Source organism: Euwallacea fornicatus, chromosome 35 (assembly GCF_040115645.1).
Source record: "Euwallacea fornicatus isolate EFF26 chromosome 35, ASM4011564v1, whole genome shotgun sequence".
NCBI classification, from domain to species: Eukaryota; Metazoa; Arthropoda; class Insecta; order Coleoptera; family Curculionidae; genus Euwallacea; species Euwallacea fornicatus.
The window spans coordinates 2,063,018-2,088,399 of NC_089575.1; the positions used below are offsets into that span (position 1 = coordinate 2,063,018).

A 25,382-nucleotide genomic window follows, 5' to 3' on the forward strand; every position below is an offset into this window, starting at 1 on the left:
TAAAATTCACAAATAAATAAATATTTCATACATTTTTTCCATTATACGATGAAATATCCAAAAATCGAGGCGATGCAAACCTTTTGGCCCTATGTGTTGTTCGAGTCCCTAATAAATATTTATATTTCGCTAAAATACATATTGTGTTTCCTGCGCTATATTTCAATATTCTAACGGGGAAACCTCCGAATAACCTTCATAGAGGGTTCAATCAAATTAGCTTTATCATCAAGATTTGTGACATCAATCCCGTAACGTAAAATTCGCGGCTTGCGAATACTTCACGCCCTCAACGTAGACATCTATCAGCGAACGATCCCGAGCTCGTAGCCGCCTGAAGAACTCGAATGGTGTCCAGGGCGTCCTGCGGAGCTTCAGCGTCCCAGGAAGATTTTTTTCAACCTCGAAAAGACGATTTGACGCACCCTAAAGCGTTCGGAAACTAGCCGCCATGGCTATAGGGGTAGGTGAATTAGGGAAGTTTTCGAGATTGCAATATGTTCAATAATATACAGGGTGGTCCAATAAGAGCGCCTCGGACGGTCGCGGTTTTGGCGAAAAACTGCCTTCACACTTATATGCACGACCTTACAGGGCACGTTTTAAAAATATTGTAATTTGTACAGGGTGCGCAAAAAATACAATGCAAACTGACGTTTTTTTTTTATCTAACGCCCCGTATTTTTGAAAATATTTGGAGTTGGAAGAAGAAGTTTCGTATGAGTTTTGAATAGTGGAAGTTTGCGTGACACTCAGTAGATCTAAAACAAGTACTCATTGGGAAATTTAACGGGGCCTCTGGCACCACACCGCAGGCCTGTCGTCTGAAATGAGGCAAAGCCTAATTTTACAAGGAACGGTTAGAGATGGGTAGAGGTCATATTGGTGTCACGTGAAAGGGCATTAAGTAGTGGTTCTAGTGAGTACCCAAAAAGGTCTACATTCCATTTAAAATGGGCAAGACATTCTAAATCGCAAGCGAGTAAGATGTAGTCAACTTTTTCGCTCACCCCGTATATCAAATTTCAAGAGAACTACTTTCAACTTGACGAAGTGTCCGTTTCAAACGGTCAAAAAACGATAGAAAAAAAGTGTTTTCTTGACCCTCGCAATTTCGCATTTCGTCAAATCACTCAATGAGCGTTCGTTTTGGACCTATTGAGCGTCATACAGACTTCCACTATTTTCTTCCCCCGATTTCGAATATTTTCCAAAATACAGGGTGCGAAAAAGCGTAAATTTCCATCGTAGTTTTTTTGCGCACCCCGTACGAATTGCAATATTTTTGAGCTGCGCCCTGTAAGGCCGCCCACGTAAGGGTGGGGACGATTTTTCATCAAAACCGCAATCGTCCGAGGCGCTCTTACCGGACCACCCTGTACAGGGCGTCCGTTAGGTACAGTTCGGGGCTCTGCGAGCCAAAGCGGAGCGGGGTGGAAAGACCGCTTAGGAAGCGTTCTTGCTGCTGACTCCTCCTGACTGAGACGCCTCAAAAACTGAGCAATATGGGTGTGCAGTGGGTCAATTTCCAAACTCTGGCTCTGAAGAGTGAAATTTTTTTTAGACAATTCGAGAATTGCTTCGGCAGAGTGCGGAGCAACCCGATTTAGGAGCGGTCGCAAGCGTCCACGTGTACCCCTAAAGGGGTAGCTGCCCCAGCTCTAAAATTTTAGATTGCGTCGCCCGTCACGTGATGCCTCATTTTAGAGGTCTTCGTGAACCGCGAGTGAGAAAAATCGTTTCGAAAAAATTGAATTTTTGAGAAATTACGTCACTTTGAACACAGGAACGTGGAACGTTCACAGAAAACGTCGAAACTCTCCACCTTCTCGTTTTAGGCAGAAAAACGTTTGGAACTTCTTTTCTCAGGTGCTTCAGCAGTAACAGATCCACACATTTCAGTGGTGCGATGCTGTAAATCTCCCAAATGGGCCGCGTTAGCTTCGCAAAAGACCCATTACGTGTGGTCTCGTAAAAAAAATCGAGAGGCGTTAAATTCGGTGATCGCGGTGGCCGTTCTATCGTTCCCTTGCGACCAATCGACGTTTCTGGATAATGTTGGTCTGGCCGCTGCCTTGTTTGTGGGGCGCGATGCAGCGGAGCACCATCCGGCGGAAGATGCAGAAGAATTTTCGTCCGATTGCAGGTCGTTTTCGGGTTAAGGCTGGAACCGTTCGAGGTTCGATTGCGTTTTGATGGACAAAAATATCACGTGTCGGGTTTCCGGGACAAAATAAAAGGACGAAAAGTTTATTTTCCCTGGAATGCCGTTTCGAATGTAAACCTTTCGGGGATATTGAGCACGATCCCCTCGTCCAATGCGAGGATTTTCGTCATCTCAATAGCGACAATTTTGTTTGTTGATATCTCCGTTTAAACAAAATGTTTTGGTTTCCGTGCAAATCGCACGTTTTCGTCGTGAAACTATGGTCCTTTTCACAGCAAATGTATCGCTATGAGTGCAAAGAGGAATGTTAAGGAAACACGAGACTTAGCAGTTGCATCCAGAGACATCTTGCGGCGCCTTCGGATCCTTCCGCGGGGTGCTCAGAAATCTAGACCAAAAAGCACCTCTTGGACCACCCCGTATGACGACGAATTAATTACAATTTTCGGCAAAGTGTCCAGCAATGACTGAAAGGAAGACGTCCAAATTCGATCGAAAACCGGCATAAAACTGAATAGACCACGCGAGAGTGAAATTGGACAATATTTATGTTTGTCCGGTTTTCATGTCCGAGAACGTGCTTTTTCGTACGCAGTTTACAGAGATCTCTAAAACGATGTACCACATGGCGGGTGTTGCGATTTGAAATTTTAGAGCCGAAGTAGCTGCGCCCTCGGGGGTTCACGTAGAAACTTGCGACCGCCGTTGAGCTGATTCGCCCTAAGCCTAGCCGAGACGGTTTCTGAATGGCCGAGAGGAAAATTCTGTCTTCAGACTCGCAGGCGATCCAAAGTTGTCAAGTCGGATCACCCTGTAGATATATATCAACGAGTTCCGCCTAACGAGTAGCGAGCTCGTTGGATCTAGAGGGTGCTCGGCAGGAAAAGTTCGAACGTGTCAAATGTGGATGATTCCTTTGGTTTCGTTCTTGGAACCACTCGAAAACCGACGAACGTCGTCGACTGCACCAGGGAAAAGACGTTTCTTTTGCGGTTCGCCTAACGCGTCCCACGGGGGAAAATCCGAAATGCCATTTGAAACGCGTCGTGAAACTCCCCGATTAATCTCAAATCGCTCGACAAGCACGAAATGAGCAAAATTATATCTAAATCGAATGAGACGTCCGCCCCCCTCGCCTCCCTCGAATATCAAAAACAGCGACCCCCGCCCAATATCTGGCAACTAAACTCCAATAATGACCTAATCATTTGTCCAAAAAATACGTCCTGTCCTCGTTTCCAAACAATTTCTGGATGGTCCGTTGTTGTCGGACGTCCCCTCTTTCCCGAAAGGGTCATTCTCACGTGGCCTGTAAACGTGGCAGCGTCGGGGCGGCGCGACGCCAAAGACGCCGGCTCTGGAATCGATAGGGAGCCGTCGGGCTGGTTGCGCGAGTTTCCGACGTAAATTTACAACTACGATCCGTTTCTAGTAGGGACTCGTACTCTCGTCCATTTTGAGGGGTCGTTCGAGCCCTTGGGGGGTGATTATTTTCTATTTTTGCGGGGTGCAAGCAGTCCGTTTTTCGGCAGGAAGCATGTGAGTGCCCGAATAGGTGGACCTTGTCCTGCAGGAATCGTCCGGGTGTGGAATAATGGCCGGGAACCGTTGGTTATGATCTGAGTGGCATGGGACTGCGGGACGGGGGCCCCGGCCCCCCGAGTTTATTGACTTTAGTGACAGTATTCTTGTTCCTTATTTTAAGCCTCAGTTACAACGGCCTGGTGGGGGCCGACAAGAGCAAGTCTTGTAAGTAGTTTGATGTGGAAAAGTCTGTTATTATTATCATCTTCATGTACTCTTATTGATTGCGTTGGTGTGTTGTGACTACGTAAAACGCACGTATAACGTCCCCCGATGGGGGGATCCGCCGAAGCCCGACTCGTAAAATTCAATTGTTTAAAGTCAATGGAACACCCGACGAAGTCTGCTTAAACTGTACATTATGCGAAATCCAAGGGCCCGAGAAACTAATAATTGATTTCTCAAGTGTAGGTCTGGTGTCAAATGGCGATATCGCTTGAGGCATTGTTCCTGGCTCGAGATGGAGATTGTGCGAATCAATTAGAAGGTGCCCTCGATCCAATCGTTCACTTTAATTCAGTTTGAATGGAGGCATTCAACGAATAATTAATACCTTTCATGCAAAGTTCAATAGTCTGAAATAATGCCACCGAGCTCCCCAAAAAGTACTCCAAATAATGCATTAGGGGTAAAGAGAGTCGAGTCTCCAAATCCCTCGCCGGCGGAGCATTCCCGGCGTCGACTATATAATACTCATTATGACCCCCCCACCCCCCCATACCCTAACCCCCCCCCACCCCCCCATACCCTAACCCCCCCCCCCCTCCTAATAAAACAAACGATACTAATCATCCCCGAATAAATTTCCAAGGACAAAAATGTTCCGGATGAAATATACTGTTGCTGCAGGGATGTAATGAGGCAAATTTAGCCGCTTTTTGAGGGGGAAGTGGCTTTCTAAATCAAACCAACATCTGCGCCCTCAGAGAGACCAAAATGAATGGATGTTTCCATGGTCAATTTAAATTTCCAACTCGGGGTCGTTAGTGACGAGGAAAGTTCTCGGAAGTTTTTCCTGAAAGGATTGTTGAGCAAGGACGAATCGATAACAGAGGAAAAATCATGTTGGGGCATGTACAGATACAAACATGTTCGTGTCTGTATCCACCCCTCTCTTGCCCGATCTTCATGAGAATTTACGGGCCTTTTCCTGACTTTACCCGAATTTATGAAGACAGATCTGATATTTTCTCCGCGAGTCTATATGTATGCTAATGCGATACGACGAGACATTTTCAAGTTTTATTTTTCCGAATGGAAGCCCGGATATTTCGGAACTTTGATACGTGGATTTGGGCGGCTGTTAATATTGAGCTCGAACATTTGCGAGTGTATGTTGAGTATGAATTTCGTTTCAAACGGAATATTCTCTTTGACAAGGTCTTATGAAGGTAGCGAGGCAGCTGCGGCAGCTTTCCTTTTCACTCGAATGTCGCTATCCCGTCTGCTCGTACAACGGCAAAATCGAGGAAAATTGTGTTCTATTTCGTACTACCATCGGAAATTCACTTCGTCATCACGAGAAATTGCGGGAGTGTCGTTAACTCACCGTCCGGGCTCCTCGGAGGAGAAATTCGGATCGGCGTCTTGATGGAATGGCGAAGGCGCGGGTGAATCCTGCATAGGAGGAGAAATTCGGATCGGTGTCTTGATGGAATGGCGAAGGCGCGGGTGAATCCTGCATAGGAGGAGAAATTCGGATCGGTGTCTTGATGGAATGGCGAAGGCGCGGGTGAATCCTGCATAGGAGGAGAAATTCGGATCGGTGTCTTGATGGAATGGCGAAGGCGCGGTGGAATTCTGCATACGGGCAACTCGCCGCGAAATCGCGGAGAATAAATTAATGTTGTCTTCGTTATTTCGAGAGATGATGCGCAACTCCACGTCAATTTTCGTGAGAGGCAGTCGGCTATTAATAACTTGCCCCCGATAAGTCTTCGCTTGTCGTAATATCTAGTCCTTTGCCGTCTTTAAGTTGCTCCCATTTAAGCGTCGTTGCGGTGCGAGGGTGGCAAATTCGCTCTGCGATAGAAAGATGTCAATTATCCCTGTTGTTTCGAGTTTCTTTTAACTTCGACCCGGTTTTACAATCGACAAAATCCAAAAAGTGATCATTGAAAAGTTCAATGTACCATTCGGCAGCGGCGGAAGGGGCATTCCTCGCATTGCGCCTCCGTGGTCAGTACCTGAAGAAACAAAGAAATCACCCAGTAACCAGAACTCTTTCGTCCCCCGGCTCGAATGGGCGAAATATAATGGTCGATCCGCCCCTGCGTTGGATAACCCTCGTGGCCCTCCCCTTGTCACTTTGTGTATGTGTCTGGCCCTAGTGGCAAAAACATTCTTATATAAAGGTCCTGACTAGTCCGGCGCTATCGATTTCCCGCCAAGCAGGAGTGATTACATTCGGGGCTATAAAAAGGGCCGCGCTTCACGGTAAAAAATGGTTCCGCGTTGATTAGGGACAAGTCCGAAGCGAAGAAGTGAACTCCGGGTCTTAGCTCGAATCTACTGATTTAATTAAGGAACTGTCGCAGGGAATTGCTATTTGTGGCTGCCGGAAACGCAAAGTTTTTCCACCGACCACCTCAACTTCTGGACAAAATGGCGAAGGGATTTTACGTTTTGATAAGCCCCCGTGCCACCCCTTTCCGAAACTAATTACACACTACGATAAGTCCGTAAATTTTAGTTTCAGTATTGTTCCCATTAACACACGTTACCGTTCGCCATCTGGAGTGGTCGATACAAAATTAATTGGACAAGTTCAGTCTGAAACGGTCGAGATATAGAACTTGTTAATGACCCTAAATCGAGGCGAACAACTCTTGTTGGAGATTCCGGATACTCCCGGCGGTGAATCGCCTCAGCCTAACATCCGGCTACCGCTATCTGGAGGTTAGAGGGGCGAGAATATTCTCTAATAAAGACGGGAAATGGGTTTATGATCATTTTCTGAGCGGCACGGTTTTATTAAAAGCGAGAATTTAACTGGATTTCTGCAACAGCTGAGTCTCTATATATAAAAATGCAAATTGCGAACCATGACACGCAATACGCTCCTGTAATAACCGACATTGAGTAATTCAAGCCTTTTAATGCCAACAAAGCCTTGTAAACAAACCGTATTATTATTTCCTTGACGCTAATCGAACCAGCAAGTTTAACCTCTTGAATGAAGTTCGGTATGAGGAAATGCATATCCACATGGATCATGTTGTGCCGAAGTGCAGTTTCGTTATTAATTAGCGAGCGAAATGCTTACGGACGCTACTTACAGACCGATGAGGGTCGCGAATTTTCAAACATTTTTTTAATTTTTTTTAAATTTAATTTATGACGTAAGAGTTTCGCAGCGTGCGTTCATCTCGTCTTTAGTCAGTTCCCTGAAGGAGTAAATGGCAATTTAAGTGGCTTCACGCACTCATTAGACCTCGCATGGGTATATTTTGTGAGGTTTCCGGCTCCGCTGACGCGGCAGCTGGCGCAGGCACTCGGTCTGGCAGCAGTGAGGTAGGGAACCCCACCTGCGAGCACGGGTCCCCTCTCCACCACCCGTACGTATCATCGTTGTTGTTGTCTTTTTAACATTCACGTCTCCCCATCTGCTTGGTAGGGCCGTATTTGAAACACTCCGGTTTTCGGTCGAACCTTCGGTTTCAACTGAAGGCGAAGGTGCGGAGCTGAAGCTCCCTCAGCGGAATAATCTGAATCGGGCTCGTCTTCATTCGAGCTTTAGCTCGAAATTGATGAGCGGTTCTGCGGCTCTTCACTCGACCAGCTAGCGCAGTCTACTGACCCCCTCTCGGCCCTCCGACCAGAAGGCCCGTGAGGGCCGGTTCGCCTCTCGGCTATCGATCACCTTTCATTTCGTTCGGAATTCTCATATTTATGGAAGACCCGAACGTAACAATTTCGACTGTGGACACTCCTCAAATGTAGATTTGGAAGCGGTTCGGTTTCAAAGGACAATGCCTCCCCACGTAGCTCTGCCACGGCAGAAAGCTATTTACTCAAATAAATTAAACTTAAATTGGTTTACAAAGTGATACGCCTTTTATTCGACCCAGCCTCATTAAATATTCAGGAAGTTCGTCGGAACTTCAATCCTGGAAAAAAAGCCCTTTCTCTGGGGTTTGATAAAATGTCTATTTTTTTGTAGTTTAGCCACCGGCAGAATTAAGCAGGAGTTCGCTTGGCACTCCGAAGATATCCTGGACCTGTGTGCGTTAAATCTCGGAGCAAATTTCGTAATGGATAGTACTAAATCACCTCTCCAAAATTCCATTTTCCACCTATTTTAAAGCATCAAATTCAATATTGGTTTAACGCGGTGCTCGCCGCGAGGAAAATGGTGCAAGATAAAAACTACATCCCGCTTCTGAATATTTAACGTCGTATATTTTCAAACGACTTTCCAAACCCAGTTTTGTAAGGCAATTTAAATTTAATATTCCAGGAGTAAATATAATATTATGGCGCCGAGAGTGGTTCTTAGAAAATAAATTGAAATCGATTTTTTGGCCCCCCCCCCCGCGCCACGACTCTGGTCCACACGTATGGTCACTTCGCCAGGCAGCTTTCCAGCGCAAATCTTAACGATAAAACATTAATTTATTGCACTCAATTAGTTTATTGTTGTGTCAACTGAATGCTTTAATTTTAATTCGAAACCTGTCGGCCGCCATGCATATTTCATTGCAACCTATGAACAGCGTTAAGTAATTATTTATGAAAATTGGAGGATATCATTATTTTCGATATTTATTTATGGCAAATGTGAGTGTTTTTTTTTTAAGCACCTCATTCGTAACAGGTTTTATTAACGGATGGGGGATTAATACTGCAAATGTGCTTCGGTATAATGTCGAAAATCACGCTTTGATGTTTCTCTTTTTGCCACAACGTTATCTTCCAAACTCATTTGGGGCCTTACGCGTGAGTTTTACCACTTGATTCGTTGTATTCTAACAAGCGAGAATAACTAACAGTAAGGAGTCGAATGTGAACGCACGGCGGGCTACTTCACCCAAATGTCAAGAAAAAACTTTTATCTGTTTTCGTAATTTCATCTTGAACGTTCATTTAATGCCGTAGACGTGATTTTTAATGCCCAATTCACTCTATTCCAATAAGCGATAATAATTACCAATGAGGAGTTGAATATGAATGCCCACCACGATACTTCACCCAAATATCAAGAAAAAAACTTTTATCTGTTTTCGTAATTTCATCTTGAACGTTCATTTAATGCTGCAGACGTGATTTTTAATGCCCAATTCACTCTATTCCAATAAGCGATAATAATTACCAATGAGGAATTGAATATGAATGCACGCCACGATACTTCACGCTAACGTCAGGAAAAAACTTTTATCTGTTTCTACTGCTATAAAGATATTTTTAATATTTAAATGACACGGTCGAGGTAAATTTTAATGCTTAAATCGCTGTATTCTAATGAGCAATAATTATTGCCGATAAAGAGTTGAATATGACTGCACAGCGCGATACTTCACCCTAACGTCAAGAAAAACTTTTATCTGCTTCTATTGCTATATATTTTTAATATTTATTTGACACAGTGGAGGTAAATTTTAATGCTTAATTCGCTGTATTCTAATGAGCAATAATAATTACCGATGAAGAATTGAACATAACTTCACTGCGTGGTACTTCACCCTAATATCAAGAAAACACTTTTATCCGTTATTATTGCTATAACGATGTTTCTAGTATTGAATTGACACAGCGGAGGTAAAATTGAATGCTTAATTCACTGCACTCTAATAAGCAAGAATAATTACCGATAAAGAATTGATTATGACTGCACAGCGCGATACTTCACCCTAATGTCAAGAAAACGCTTTTGTCTGTTATTAATGCTATGACGACATTTTTAATATCGAACTGACACAGTGGAGGCGAATTTTAATGCTTAACTTGCGGCATTCCGGTCAGCAGCAATGACCAACAACGAGGAGTTCAGCGCGGGAGCCCGGATTTTTGCTTAACTATGGCGTCGAGGAAAACACTTTCGCGTCCAATTTTAGGAGAATTTTCAAAAGTGAAAATTAAATTCACATCCACGATTCGCGTTTAAACCATAATTTAATCACGATAAGCAGCAAGCAATAGCATTCTCAGCCGGATTTCACCTGACTGTTTACGTTTTCGAAACTGAGGAAAACTCGGCAACAACTTCATCTTAAAACGTTTCTTTAATTAGTTTGCAAACTGCTAGGAAAGCGAGGGTGATTCTAAACAACTTTTGTTTCTCTGCCCGCCCGAATTTGTACATAAAAATCCTTACAGAGTGATTTTCCCCCGTAATTTATTCGTCCCCAATAAACCAGACTCAATTTATAACATCTTCGATTTCCCTTTTCGGTCTCAAGGGGGCGATTTCAAGAAAGAGTCAACACGCGTTTAAGCGATCTTTCCGATTGCTCTTCCTATCTCCTAATATATGGCTATCTATTGTGTTTACCATAAACGAACTGAAAATCGCACGGAACGCATTTTTCTCGGCAAACATTTCTTCCGGGAAATGTAAAATCGCGCATTTTCCGGAATGTGGCCCTAAATCAAATCAATTACTTACCGTACAATAGGGCCGAGTCTAACTAAAAACTATGGTCAAAATGGCGGTTTCCGCTTTGTGAACAAATATGTTTTATCGCCGAGAAATGAAACTTATGAAGCTGCTCGGAGCTTTTTGTTCGATTCGGAGATTTGTGCCCCGAAATTGGGATTCCCTGATGCGGCCATTAATTTTCGAACTTTGCAGTGTTCGGGAAAAGAAACGAACCCGACGAAATTCCACCGAATGGATTCTTGCTGCATCTACATGTCTCCCGGCGGTCGCCTTAACACGTCGGAGCTGAGTTAGATCAACCGGTCGCCAGTGTACGGTCCTGTCCTGCACGTGGACGTTCTGGTCGAAACACCACCTGCGGTGATCTATAATCTGGACCATTTTTTTTTTTTTAATGGAACATTTGAATAATTCCATGTTAAACTTTCCAAAATTTTCCATCAGTCACTGTTCCAGAACTTTCTCACATTATAACTCAAATTTGTCGGGAACAGGGCCATGTTATTCCAACTAATTAGGAACGGATCTGTCGTATCCGGGAATCGGACGCGTCGAACAGAGTTTGATGCAAATTCGGAAACTTTTCGAATATAATTTATTTTCGAGTTGAAAAACCGTTAATCTAACGAGAGATCTAAATTCGTTTCTGCAGTGTTTCTAGTAAATTTGGTGTGGTGAATGAAAGCGTTATCTGAGTTCATGCATCAGCCTTAAACTTGTAATTATCGATCGCTCGGTGGGACGCCTACGACCTCACAAGAAACGATTACGTGAGCAATTTCCTAACAGTTATTTGGTAATTTGGATCACGCAAAAAGAGCAATTTCTCTAGGAGTTAATTCAACGGAACTACTACCTAATGCGATCAACGAGCCCTGCGAAGAGTACCGAGTGCGATGGCCGTTCGAAGAACCTGGTCGTTCATCGATTCATTTAATTGTTAAACAGTCTTTTCTTGATGGACTTGAGTTTTCATGCTTTATCGCAGAGAAAAATCTGGAGCGGGGCATTTCTCAGCCCCAGGAAAGGCCGCGAAAGCAATCAAGTTCAAGAAAAGTTAACTTGGGGGCTCGCGACTTCCACGGCCCCGATTCGATAAATCTGTTGCGTATTTTTTAGCCGGAAAGGGCGAATGATCTTATATACTTCATATGAATTTCTGTTGATCCGGCTCCGTAAATTTTTTTTTTTTTTAATTTTGAATTTGATCAATTTCCGATGGAGGCCTACGAGCCCCCACTCGGCCGTGGTGCGTTACTTCTTGGCCCATTTCCCGGCCGAAAGCTGCTGGTTTTTAATGAACTTACTGCGAGCTTCATTAACGCGGCCCTGCGACTCCCCGCTCGACTATTTCGACTTGAAGAGCGCGCGAAATCGACACGATTTCGGAAAAAGCTCATTCAAAGCGCCTGCAGCCGCCGAGCTGACCCCCGCGCGTTACCGACTTACGACAGATTCTTGGGGCCGCAGGGGGGTAGTTTTAACGCGTTTTCCGTGGTTTTAGTCAGTGCCGCCCTCCGAGTGTCCAATTCGCAAAGTTTGCGATGGAAAACATCTAAAATCGATAAATAAGTTCATTTGGGAGGCGTAGAACTTCCGTTCCGACTTCGAAACGTTAACGACGCACTTTTTGCCGAAATATCGCAGTTTTTGTGCATTTTATGTGATTTTTTCACTGCGATTGTTCACGAGTCCCTGGGGCACGCACTTCGAATTTGAAAACGGCGCAAAGTCAGTTGATTTCCGAAAAAAAGCTGCACCCGCAGGACTTCTGCCCCAATCTCGACGCGTGCCTGCCCTGCTTTTTCACCGGGGGGGGGAAGTTCCCTGCGAATTTCGTTAATAACACCCTGCGAGTTTTTAACTCTTAATTCAGATTTCCGAGTTTGAATAATTACTGAAGAAAGTTGCGCCACGGGGGAAGTCGCTTTTGTGCATTTGCCGCGGATCTCGTCAATGCGACTTCGTGGAGCAAACGAAACTTGCGGAGAGTGCACGGAAGCCACCTTTGCTTTTTGGAAAATTCGATTTTTAAATTAGAACGGAAATTAAAAGCAAAAGCGTTGTGGTTTCGAACCGCCGGCCGACGCGCGGAGACCCCAGTGCGGCGCCACTGGGCTGGAGCGGTAATCATGGGAGATCCGCGAAAGTCCCAAAGAGGCGTGCAAAAGTTCAATTGTGGAAAATTGCAACACTCCGGGCCTAGATTTGGGGTTAAGTTCAAACGTTCTTCTTAAGCTCGAGTTAAGGGCGCTCATTTTTCCTAACTCATTCCATCCTCTTAAGTCCCCGCTCTAAAATTCTCTAAAGTTTCAATGCCACTTTACACTTCTCGTAACAAAAACCCGGAATCGCTATAATCCATTTTCGACGAATCAACTGGAAGTGGATCTCCGAGACCTAATTTGTTTTGCAACTGACACTACACACTCGATATCTCAGAAAACAAGGGTATCTCGCCTTTATTCATGGAGAGAAAGGCGAGAATTAAAGATAAATAAAGCGCCGACTGAAAGATGGGGAGACGGCCTCAACTTTGTCCCCTGACTAAAACAATTGTCTGCCTCCCCTTTGTGAGTGAGCTTCGGTCGAACGGGACTTCTGTGGAAATAAAAAAGTTTGCTTTAGTTCCATGCCGGCAAAGAGTTTAATTCCGTTTGCCTGTTTGAAGATACTCACTTTTTGTCGTCCGGGGAGGATTCTAAATTTCCCAAAAGCCTCTTCCTTTAAGGCCGGATCCTTGCCCTTTGAAAGGTTAAACGACAAAAATGTCCGCACAATCCCTTCGTTTAGGTCACAATTTTTCCGGGCATCAAGTGGGCTTACTAAAGTCGAGGCTCGCAAAGCCCCCGCTAACAAGTCACGTGACCGGATCAGATGGATGCCCGAAACGTGGGGTCTTAAGAAATGGGGTCGCAAACGCATTCCCTCCCGCCCCGACGCCACTGCGGCGTGGTTCCGTCAAGAGCGAGCAGGACTGCGGCCCGCTTCGAGACGAATTTTTCTCATCTCTTCGCGGTGCCACCGACGGAAAATTTAATCGGTTCTTGTCGGGTAAACGTCCCTTTGAGCTGGAGATGCGTCGGTCTCCGGTGAAAATGCGCGATCAGAGAAGATCTGTTGAAGTTCCGACGTTCGCCCGCGTTTACCCAGGAGAGCCGCCCGGGCTCGTTCTTAAATGGAGGAGATTGAGGCGTACGCGTTGCGAACGTTTGAAACGCACCGCCGTGCGTCGAAACGGCTTTTCGAAACGTCGAACCGCACTCGGAGACACCGAACAGCTTTACTCTTCAGAGGGACGAAGGCCGGGAGTTTTGAAACAATCGCTTTCGGAAGGTGTTGCGTCCGCGCGACGTGGGCACTTGGTTTGTCCGTTAAGGACGAAGGTTGGGACCTCCGAACGCGTTCCGGAAGGCCGTGGAGATGCCAACTTTGTAAGGCCGATTCCGTCCGTAGATGAGCGCCGGGCGCGTTTCAACCGTTTTCGTCTCTCGAAGCGATTTTATTTCTTGCCCTGTAGATGTAACTCTACAGAACTAAGTAACTCTCTTAGAGTTCGGTTAATGTGCCACAGAAGAAAAACGATACATTACGTCGCGTCTTCGCAGCTCTCCTCTCCCTCCCCGTAGAAAGCTCAAGCGCGTTTCATGAGTGAGTGCATGTCGGAAGAGAAGTTTTCTTGACAGTATGGCGGACTGAGGCTGTTCGCCGCCCGCGCGCAGCCCTGGTTGCCTACGCAGTTCGGCTGGTGACGCGTTCGCGGCACTCGCGGAACCATCTCCGGGCGGGTTGCGTCACGAGATGCTCGCGAGTAATTTTCAGGCGCTCACCACCGCGACGCGGGCCGAGAGTGCCGCAATTCTAATTATGATACTTAATAATTTATTTTTCGGCGCTCACCCGAAGCCTGCCAACCTGAAAGCTCCCCATTACTTAAATCTACAGCATACATCACTTTGTTCGCTTCAAGCTTAACATGGGTCTTGACGTGTTAACGAGAAAAGTCACCCCAATTTGATGGGCCCCTAATGTGTTCCCCGTAATAACCGCCAATAGACTTTCGCCTGAAATAGCGGCTATTTTTCGCTCTATTTAAGCTCTGCGAGCGATTTTATTTCAACGTATTTTCGGCTCCCCTCCCGGCGTATAGCCGAACACAAATTGCGTAGTAGTAATGATTATTTTTCCCTTACAACCTTCTAAAGCGGCTGAGTTTAAATTAAAAGCCGAAATGGCGGTCGTAAAGGCCCGGAGAAAGAATTACAGCTGAACAAAAGTTGACGATTATGGCGGTCTTAAAAATAAATGTCTGGATGGGAGCGTCGGAAATTTAAGTCCTACCTAAACGCCATTGCCGGCGATAAAATCTCCAGATTTAAAAAGATGTTTCGATGTTAAATAGTGCCGACACGGTTCGGAGAAATGTCACGTTCGTGCCATCATCTTTCCGACCAAAAAACACCTCAGAACTTAATTCTGTTTGTTATTGGACTCGGCAATTTGGGCACGTACTCAGACAAGCAATACGTCATTGGAAAAAATCCCCTTTATTTTCAATGAATACGAAATTTCCGAGGTGCGAGAGGGGAGCTAAATGAACTTCTCTGGAAAGGCCCTCGAACGTCGGATCGATATGATCCCTATTGAAGAGCCAATCAAAACGGTGTTATGACGAGACTGAAATATTTGAACGAAGGGAAACCGGAAGAATAAAGACGTAAGGCAAAGACGGACGCCCTCCAAAAGGGTTGTTAACTTTTATTCAGCTGCTTGAGTGGGTCGGGATTAGGCATGATAGGTGAGGCTTAAGTGGAATTTTAGAGTTGAATTTCTGCGAGCCATGAACCATGAATCTCAAACGGAAACAACAAAGGGATATTTTATTGTGCGGGGCTATTATGGCGGGCTCTGTTAATAAGAAAGTTTGAATAAAGAACAAAATATGAAGTTCTAAACTCCGTTATTCTCGCCACAATAAAGGGATTTTGGTATGCCTGGAAACAAGTCCTCCAAAGGAAAGTTTTGAGGATTATTTGTCACGGGGGATAGATTTAAACTGGACTCCATGGGCGCCTCTAGAGGGCGAAAATAAATTATACGGAATAACAAAGAGGAAACAGTTTTGTGTGTTTTTTTTTTGTTTTTTTTTCCATCCGTCTACTCCTTGTGTTCGCGAAATACTGAAAGCTGCGGGAAATTTAAGAGCTTTATTATCTATTAACGGTTCCTTTGAAGCGATTTATCTGCGGCGCTCCGCCGTGGCCGTGGATTCGCAAATTTTCTGGGACGTGCCATTTTGGCAGTTGGCACGTGCACGTACAAGGCGTCCCAGAGGTGACAGCCGTAGTTTGAGTCGACCACGGGTCGGCAACGTCTTTTTCAGGCCCCTTTTTTCGCGGAAATGGTGCAGCTCCTCCACTTCGATCTGTTTAAAGATTTTCCGCCGATCGGCTGCCGCCTCTTTCACCGAAAAGTGATTGCCCCGTTTCGGGTCCTCGGCCTAGGCGCCTGCTGAATTTGTCGCCTAACTCCTGACGTGCGTGTCCGTTTCTCGAATAATCGATAAACGCGTACGGCCAAGCGGGGCGGGGGCACTACGTAATTTACCATAAAAACCGCATAAATTTTTGACTTAGCTACGACAGCTTCGAAATAAGCGTTCAAAATTTCTCCCATCGCCATCAGTTGCGCACCACGTTGAAGACACCCCGTCAGTAGCGTCTCCCGATCGTTGCGACACTTCGAACGCCTCCTCGTTGCCTCTCTACTGCATCGAACTGAGCGGAACGCGCCGTCTGTTTCACGGGGCCTCCATAAATGAAAATCGCATAGACTTAGATCTGGAGAGCGAGCGGGCCATGTAGCAACGGCCGTTGCGGGTGAGCATTGTTTCGTGCGCAGTGGGGAGGTCTTCGAAACTAAAAGAGACAGGGAGTCGGTTAAATGGCAAAAGGTCTGAAGGTCTGCGGGATAAGTTTGAGGTGATATTTGGAAGTTTCAAAAAACTAAAACGTCTGCGGTTCCTTTATTAGTGACGGTATGAAAAGTGCGCAGATACAGAAGTTGTAGTTCTTCTGCAAGTGCGATAAAATACGTTTTTTTTTTATAACAGTGGTCAGTTCCCAGAAACGACACAAACCTGGATTTTTTTAAAGGGAAACCATAGTAAAAATAGGGCTTGTAAAATAGCGTATTTTCCCCCCTTTTAATGATGCAACACCTGATCCGCTTATCTTCAAAAGTACCAAAATCATACCATCGCCAGTAAAGGGACTATGGATGCTTTAGTTTTCCCGCCCGTTTCGTTTTTTTGCAAATATCTCGTAAACCGCAACTCTTTTTGAAACCTTCATTGTAGCTTTAAACGCAACGTCCAAAACTGCCCCATTTAACCGGCTCTAAACTGCTGCTACGTTCGAAGATCCCATCACTACGTGCGCAAAACCGCTCACCCTGTACGTACCAAAAGCGGACTCCGTAGCTCAGAAACCAAAAAATGATTTGAATCCCGTTCAACCGGCAAGTGGAGGTTGCGGAAACGAGTAATTTGAGCTCTTTCAAAGGCGATCGCTCCGCCGGTTTCCGAGATACTGGCCCTCAGCTTTAAAGCAAATAGCAGGTACGTGCTAAGCTCTGTCTAAATGTTTATGGTGTTCGTGGCTCTCTAACTCCAAGACTGTTAAAGACGTATACTGGATATTTAGTTTCTAAATGTCTAAAGATATACTGGGTGATTCGTTAAAAAAATTACATTTTTAGCTAGCAGAGATATGTTAAATTGGTTTTGTGTGTGTGTGTCGAGGTAACGTTAGGAATTCTCTGCATCATTAACAATTTTAATGTTTTATTATATGACATAATGGTAAAGCAAGGCTGACGACTTCGCCACCACCCGACCGCTGCCTTGCCCCCTCTTCTCTTTACCGCCTTCTGTCCTGCCTTGGTCCTTACGGCCCAAGGGAAAGGTACCTGCTCGTCCTGGTTTCCCACGGACCAAATTTTACATTTCTACCCTTAAGAAATACCTAACTACCTAAATCTCCCCCCCCCCCTCAATCTCCGACATATATATATATATATATATATATATATATATATATATATATATATATATATATATATGTATAATACAGTAAACGTAGTGATTGAGGCCAACTCAAAACGGTTAGAGTTGAGTAGATGGACACTTCTGGTCGAAGCCATCTTTCAAAACTCGGGTTTTTACATATTCCGAAATATACGTAGGAAACCACTCCGCCACTGGATGGAGAAAAAATGGAAAACTGCAAATAGAGTTTTTAGTGGATTCCATTGAAGAGATATCTCTGTCTAAGGCTCCACAATGTCGATGCCGTTAGAGATATCAGCTCCTCTGAATCTAGTTTCTCAATATCGAAGAGCGTGAAGGATGTTTATTTAACGAAGTCAGTAAGAAACTGGAAAAAAACGGGAAATCAAAATTGTAGCTATTATTTCCCCGGGCAAGAGGCTGAGGCTGAGGCTGAGGCTGAGTTTTGGCGTCGACCCCATCCAAATCGGGGAGCTGCGGCATTTCGACAAAAAAAAAATCCGTTTTTTTGAGGTGGACCCCTGGACACGACACTGATTTTCATTTAATTTTGCCTGGAAAACCGATTGACGCCCCCAATCGTGACGCGGCAGTCGCTCGCTTGGGGGAAAGTGAAAATTTCGAGAAAACGTAATTTCTCTACTTTTAAAACGGGGCCCCCCGACCCCGCGTCCGTTTTCAGCTGGATTTTCCTGAAAAAACGATTTCCCACCATCGGGCTAGACGCGCACAGTTCGGACTCGGGTCGGAAAGTGTCGAAGCGTCAGCGAAGCAGGTTTTCCCGGAAAAATGTTTCTTTTGATTAGATTGAGGGAAATTTCGATTTCCGAAAAAAAATGCTCCAAACGTACTTATCGGGAAAATCGTGGGAAAATCGTCGAACAAAGTTTAAAAAGTGCCACAATACGGGTATTTTACCGTCCAACAATCCCTCGAGATTATTTTCAACCGAAAGCCCCTTTTGGCCCGCCACTATGGGCCCCCGCAACCAAGAAAGTATCCGCTGTATTTCAATATCGACCCCGAAAATACGATCCCCTCTAATATCGTTATCCGGAAGTGCCATCCAAAACTCATCTCGAGCCCTTTGAAAGGGTTCAGGAACGGTGAAAAGCGGCTCCCTAAAACTTCATGCATCTAGGCTATGTTCTAGAAAATGCTTTTAGGACGTCCCGAACATCAAAAGGCGCACGGAATGGAAAATATATTTAAATTGTCTCCCTTCGCTTTCATGGACTCGCTAAGGGCACGAATCTCTTTGCGAAATTCCATGAAACGGTTTGCATCGAACCTCGAAGGGCCAGACGTGAAAATCTTATTTGCCGCGCACGAGAGCGAGAACGGGAAACACTTTTATTCTCATGACGTAAGCGAGTGATTTCTCTAATGGTTCCGATGTTTGTTTCAGACTCCATGCAGACACTCTGCAAGAACCACTTCCTTCAGCTGTTGTACAGGAAAATTGACGGAGCAGTGCTGTTCAGCCAAAACGAGAGGAACCTAGACTGCGTGATAACGTTTCAGACCCACTCGATTCTTCAAAGGTTCATGCTCAGGTTCGACGGGCTCCAACTGGACTGCAACGACCATTTGTTCATTTACGATGGGGCTCATGCCGTTGGCACCTATAAGGTAAAGTTAAACGTGGTCGATCCGCCCGAAGTTCCGACCAGTAAGCTAAATGGACGACCGGAACAAACGCACTCAAACCTTGAGGGGGAAATTTCGACAAGTTTTGAATTTATGGGAGGATTAAAGGTCCCTCGTTCCTAAAACGTAAAAAATCGTTGAGTCCGATGGGGATTTATTCGCCGTTCTCTTGCAGTCTGATCTGTCCTGCAAACACACCAAACAGAATCTGGGAGCCATGTTTACGAGGACGAACTACGTAACTTTGAGATACGTCACTGACAATTGGGGCACCGACACCAATGGGTTTAAACTAGTGATAACTGCGGTTAAAGACTCAAGTAAGTAATTCCTGTCCAAACCGACAAAGGTGTGCGAGGTAAACGGCGTTGCCCCTGAATCCGGGCAGCCCACAATGCACGTCGATTTGCCTTGAGGGGGAAACTGCGTAGAGGGCGGTCCGGGAGGAATGGCACAGCGTGGAGTGTTGGAAGATACGTCACGCAAAAATAGGACGATTTGGGCTGCTAACTCTGGCTCGGGAACCGCTAGTAATCGGTCTACAGGGCGCTACAATTTTTTTTAATTTGATTTTTCGATCGACTCTTACGACTTTTTAGAAGAATTCGTTCGAATTTCGTACTACCGGGCAATTTCACCGTTAGAATTCAGCTTTGACGCTCGTTTGGCGGTGCCGGCTGGGGGCGCCACTAAGCCCATTTCGATCGACTGACTAAACGTCAATTTCGTTCGAGACGTCTTTGATTGACACGAAACAATTAATGAAGCTGTCAAATGTCATTCCAATGAAGTGTCAGTTTAAAGTGCATCAATGATCGCACTTTATTTAAATACGAATATTTTGGCAATCAGGTACCACTGAATAACGACAGCAAATAACAAAGAGCTTTAGCTCATCGATGCCTGACAATAATAACAATAATAATAATTATTATTATTATTAGAAACGATGAATAAAAAATGCATTTGATTTGGATAATAATTGTTCATTCCATTAACTTCGGTGCGTTTGGTTACACGGGTGTTCATCGATCGTCTAAGTGGGAAAAAAGATGTTTGTTCCGAGGCAAATCGGAAACAGTTCTATTTCGGTTCCATGACGCTCTACGTGTTTCTATTGGTTCGTCACATACTTTTGATTCGATTTACCTCCAAGCGCAGAAGTCGAGCGAACTAAAATCGGGCCTTCTTGCAGGCCAAGCCGTGCTGCCTCCACGGCCTAGCCGCCGATCTGGAAGTTTTGCGTGTGAATTATTTCAAACTGCCATAGGAAAATGCGGGGGAGCGCCATCATGGATACAAACGAGGCCGTCACCGCAAAAGTGGCCTAATCTAGAAATCCTATTGTCGGGGAAATACGATTCAAAATAACTAAATTCAGTTCATGACAATTAATCACGTAAAAACTACCTCGTGCGTTAACTGACCCTTAGATTCAATACGAATAATGATCATTTTGTATTTTTCGATTACTTTTAGAGTGAAAAAATGTGAATTATAGCGAATTTCGGTGGCCCTTGCATTGAATATACAGGGTGGGCCAATGAAAACGAAACAAGGCCGATTTCTCCTACTCATCATTCAAAAAAAAAAAAAAAAAAAAAAAAAAAAAAAAATCGCTAAGACCCGTTGATTTTTATTTCGAGGGGTGCATCTTTCGCGACCACTTTCAACCCCCTGGCGGGGGAAGGTGCAGCCCTTAAACCTTGAATGGGACTGGGGGTCGAGTGATATCTCATTTTAAAGATAATCGAATTCCCTTTCCAACGCTATCGAATCCCACAATTTTTTTGAATGTAAGTAGGAATTGAAAAAACACCATTATTTGTTCGATGCTGGCTTCTTCGACATTTATAACGTGATTTCTCGAGAGCTTCTGGATCGAATTCAAAAAACTTGATAGCGTCCAGCGACTTTTTTTTTTTTTTTTCGAGTGGTAAATACGAGACATCGGCCTTGTTGCGTTTTCATGGGCCCACCCTGTATAGATTTCCATAAAACTCTCACGCGTTCGTGTAAGAAACAGTAAAGCGGGGCCCGGGCCCCTTTCGCGCCGACGGGCTCGCATTTTGCCGTAAATCAAGGGGCGAATCGTCGAAAGGATTCATCAGGTGGGCTGAAGGAAATTCAAATGCGATTCACCATTCGAATTTCGCGGCGATTCCAAAGGGCCGAGGAAGTGATCATCGACAATTCCGCACCGGACATTAATCTTGAATTCGCATTAAAAACGATGGTGGTTGCTGCACGGGGGCTTTCGACGTCCCGCACGTGTTCATTTCTGACGTTAAAGACACCCCGTCGAGGAAACTTGGCTTCATCCCTGGATAAAACTTTATTATCAAGTACAGCGCCGACGTAATGCTGATTTTGGGGAAAAAAAAACGACGCGAATCGTGGCCGAGCCGAGTGATCCACCTCCAGAAGGTTCTGGACAGAGGTGAAACGGCGAGGGTGAAAATGTTCAACACGGATGATGGACGATGCGGACGCTCTCGCACTCAAAGCCATTTGTCCAGGACTCACTTCTTGGTTTTCAGCAAAACGAACTAAAGTTTCATCCTCCTTTTCCGCCCTGATTGTTTTCGGGCGACGCACGTCGTCCCGGTTTGGACGGAATGATCCAGTTTCCCCCGGGTCTATCATAAGGGCTTTTGGGGAGTTGTCAATTCCGAAATATGCAAATATCGCCACTTGGCAGGGGGTTGATTCAATTTTTTTTCTTCTTTTTTGCGACTACGCGTCCACGATATCTCGCATTTCAATTTCGATTCGAGGAAAAAGCACTTTTCTCCTCAAAACGTCCCGATATTTTCCCAACACTAATCACCGTCGATTGACCCTTTGAAATGACACTTCACCGAAATCGCATTTGACAGCTTCATCAATTGTCCCGTGTCAATCGAAGATAAATTGAACAAAAAATCGACATTTCGCGAATCGATGGAGACGGCCAGAGCGGCCCCGGACTTTCTGAGTGTGAATGCTCCGATGGCCGTCGCTCCCGGCGACTTTCCATGTGCCTTTTTTGAGTAAAAAACGCGGCAAGATCCATTGTGGCCATCGCCGAATTGACAGAGCGAGCGGCTAGGGACGTACGTGAAGTGTGACGTGCGGGATGTCAGCTAAGTGGCGCCATCTAACCGACCAGACAAACATCAAACCCGAATTCCAGTCCTTAAATTGCCCTCGGGCGCAAAACTTCGACGATTTATTTCAAAAAAACTGTGAGTTATTCGGGAAGAAAAATAAATAAATAAATAAAAGTTTAACGCGCTGCAGTGCGGCCAATGGCAGCTCCCTAAGCAGGGTTCGTAGCTCGAATCGTCTTATTGTTATCGGGGCGCCTTCCCCACTCCATGTACCATTAGTGGAGGACCGCCCTTGGTATGGAACCCGTGTGTTTTCAGATTTTTTCCCTCGGAAATTGCTGCATCGCACGGGTTGTTGGTTGCTGCTGGCTGTGACAACTTCACCTTTGGTGACGCTTATTGGTCGTAGAAAATCTGCAGTGAAAGTCCGTAAAATCGTCCGCGACGGACGTCCCGGACAAACTTCGTTAACTTACGGAATCGCGCCTTGCACGAACCTAAAGAGGCCTGCGAAATTCCGAAAATTCCCCAAAAAAGTAACGTCTGAAGACGACCACGTTTTCTTTACGAATTACTGTCGACGATCTCCGGTGGCGTTAATGGCGAAATATCCGAGAGGTTCGTCCGAAAGCGAATGAGTTGAGGAAAGTTCTCTCAAAATTCGAACTAGATCCGCCGAGTAGTTCTCGAATTATCGTGTGCCGCGCGCGAAAGTTTCGATTTCGAGAAAAACGAGTTCAAAGTTTTAGAGAGCGCCAAATGTCAACGTCGAAAGTTTCATTGGCGTTCTGCGGGTGGCGTCCCGAGCACCTTTCGAGCAAACCTCCCCCTAGAGAAGTCCCCGTCTATCGGCGAAATGTTAATTCGCCCATCTTGGTGGAGAGGACGTGGACCGTTGTACGTTTCTGGTCCGAATGTCCACATTACTTGCACGCCGCGGCCGACCCGACGCCATCGCACTTCTAGCAAGAAATAAGGAAGGAGAAACTCGAAATCAGTTTCACAGCTTTCCTAAATCCTTCTGCAGGTGTTTCCATCATCAACAAAGAAAATGAGCGCATTTTTTTTATAAGTATTTCCCCCCCTAATGCTCATAGAAAAATTCAGTATTTCTTTAATGGAGATGGCCAGCACCCTACCGGCTAAACTCCGAACGGTTGCGAAGATATCCGGAAATAAACGAATTTGTTTTTTCGCACGTGACTCCTATACGGTTACAGTTAGAGGAAGGAAAGTTTTACGTTGTTAAGACACTTTTTTGGGAACTGCTTAGCAGCGTTGCCAGCGTTCTGGTTAAATCCTTGCTCTCGGAGAAAAACCGATAAACTTTTGTTTTTCATACAGGCGCGAAATCGATTATTTACGCTTTCAAAATCATGATAAAATTCCCTCTTTAGCACTGCATCACATTTGGCATGTCTCTCAGAAACTCTATGAGTCGCAGCCATTGAGGAGTTCTTCGATAAGTCACGATTTTGACTTACAGCAACGGAACGTGTCAAACAAACGACCGTTGCGGAAGCGTCGAAATTACTTTACAGTCGTAAAACCACAAGTTTGCTCGACATGCGCACAATCGCGGCCCACGATTGCCTCCCCAATGAGGAGAAACCTGACATGTTGACGTTTGATGACGTTTACGCGACATTCATTTATTCAACACGTACCATTGTCATAAGTCAAAGTCGTGGCCGACTTATCGAAAAATGCTTGAACGGCTCTAACTCATAGAGCTTCTGAGAGAAATACTAAATGCAATGCACAGCTGAAAAGGGAATCTTATGACGGTTTTGAAAGCGTAAACAATCGATATCGCGCCCATGTGAAGAAACAAAAGTTTATCAGTTTTTCTACGAAAGTGAGGATTTTACCGGAACACTGGCAACGCTGCTCGGCAGTTCTGGAAAGAGTTTCTTAACAATGTAAAACTTTTACTCCTCTAATTGTCTCCTGCAAAAAAACAAATTCGTTTACTTCCGGGTATCTTCGTAACCATTCGGAATTTAGCCGGTATAAAGGCAGATTGTTAATTTTCCTTGAATTTAACCAATTTAAACCATTTTGTGTCTATCACCGTTTCCGAGATCCCCGCGCTGTGCATCCCCTCATTTGGGACAGGCTGTATACCGACGTTTCTTGGGTTATTTTATAATTTAACTCTTTTATACCGGCGAAATGAAAAACTCCTGCCCGAAAATACGACCACACAAATCTCGCTTGACACAACAACGGTTTCCCCTTCCCTTCGCCCGCCATTAAATACTACGTCCTCCATACCTTCCATTAACCCTTGGAGAGTTTCCAGGGAATGCCATCCCACTCCTCAGCAATTTTTTCCTCCAAGTACTAAATTCTGGTAAACTGGCGCTGTCGCCGATCGCAGACCTCGCGAGATAAACACCGCCATAAATTGTCCAATGGGTTTAGGTCTGGACTGTTCGCGGGGCACTCCACGACATTGATGTTGCGGTCGGAAAATCATTGTTTTGTTACTTGAGTTATATGAATTGGGGCGTTATCCCGCTGAAAAAGTTTATTAGGCCCTGCCTCTAAACGTCAGAAACAGGCAACAGATTGCCTTTGAGGAGAGACACGTAATTGTGGGCGTTTATTTCACTCGATGGAAGAGCGATATTGGTGGGACCATCGAATGGAAACCCTGCCCGAGTCGCGACCCACCCTTCAGGCACTGGAAAAAAGGAGGGATTTTCTCTTCTCAAGTCATGCTGGCGGTAACCCCGACCATCTGGTCCTTCGAGATTGGAATTGATTTCATCTGAAAAAATGACTTAAAACCACCCGGTGGCCCAGAAAATTACTCGTTTTGCGGAGCCCGCCCCCGCATTTTTATGACGCTCGGCAAGGGGGAGTTTTCGCAGTTTTTTTCTTGTAAATTACGAACTTGGAGCCCCTCAACGCAGTACCTGCTGTTTGTGTGCACACATCCAACTGAAATTCGGACATAATTTCCATTGATCGACCTATTTTCCCCTGACGAATTTCCTCAAAGTTCTCGTTTCGTCTCGCTCGAACGGTTTCCTCGAGCGTCCGGTTTTTCCTCTTTTGGTAGTTTCACAACTTCCGTTAACGATACTCTGAATCAATGTTGGCGAACGGGCTTCTTTCACAGCAATTTGTCTCTCAGACCACTTCAATTAACGTAAAATTTTCATTCATCTCTCTTCTCCGGGAGTGAACAAATTTCCACGGGGCACCGTGGAC

At 45.1% G+C, this 25,382-nt stretch overlaps 1 protein-coding gene across 2 annotated transcripts in view; it reads left to right on the forward strand.

Annotated features, from left to right (window-relative positions):
• The first annotated feature begins 3,516 nt into the window (after positions 1–3,516).
• loaf (lost and found) overlaps positions 3,517–25,382 on the forward strand; it is a 33,296-nt gene continuing 11,430 nt past the window's right edge. Inside the window, exons 1-3 of one of the 2 annotated variants that reach the window (XM_066300019.1) lie at positions 3,517–3,916; positions 18,827–19,050; positions 19,244–19,388. In XM_066300019.1, the coding sequence (XP_066156116.1) occupies positions 3,796–3,916; positions 18,827–19,050; positions 19,244–19,388 (490 nt within the window). In that variant the 5' untranslated portion in view covers positions 3,517–3,795. The remainder of the gene's footprint in view (positions 3,917–18,826; positions 19,051–19,243; positions 19,389–25,382) is intronic. The other variant, XM_066300018.1, reaches the window with a different exon arrangement.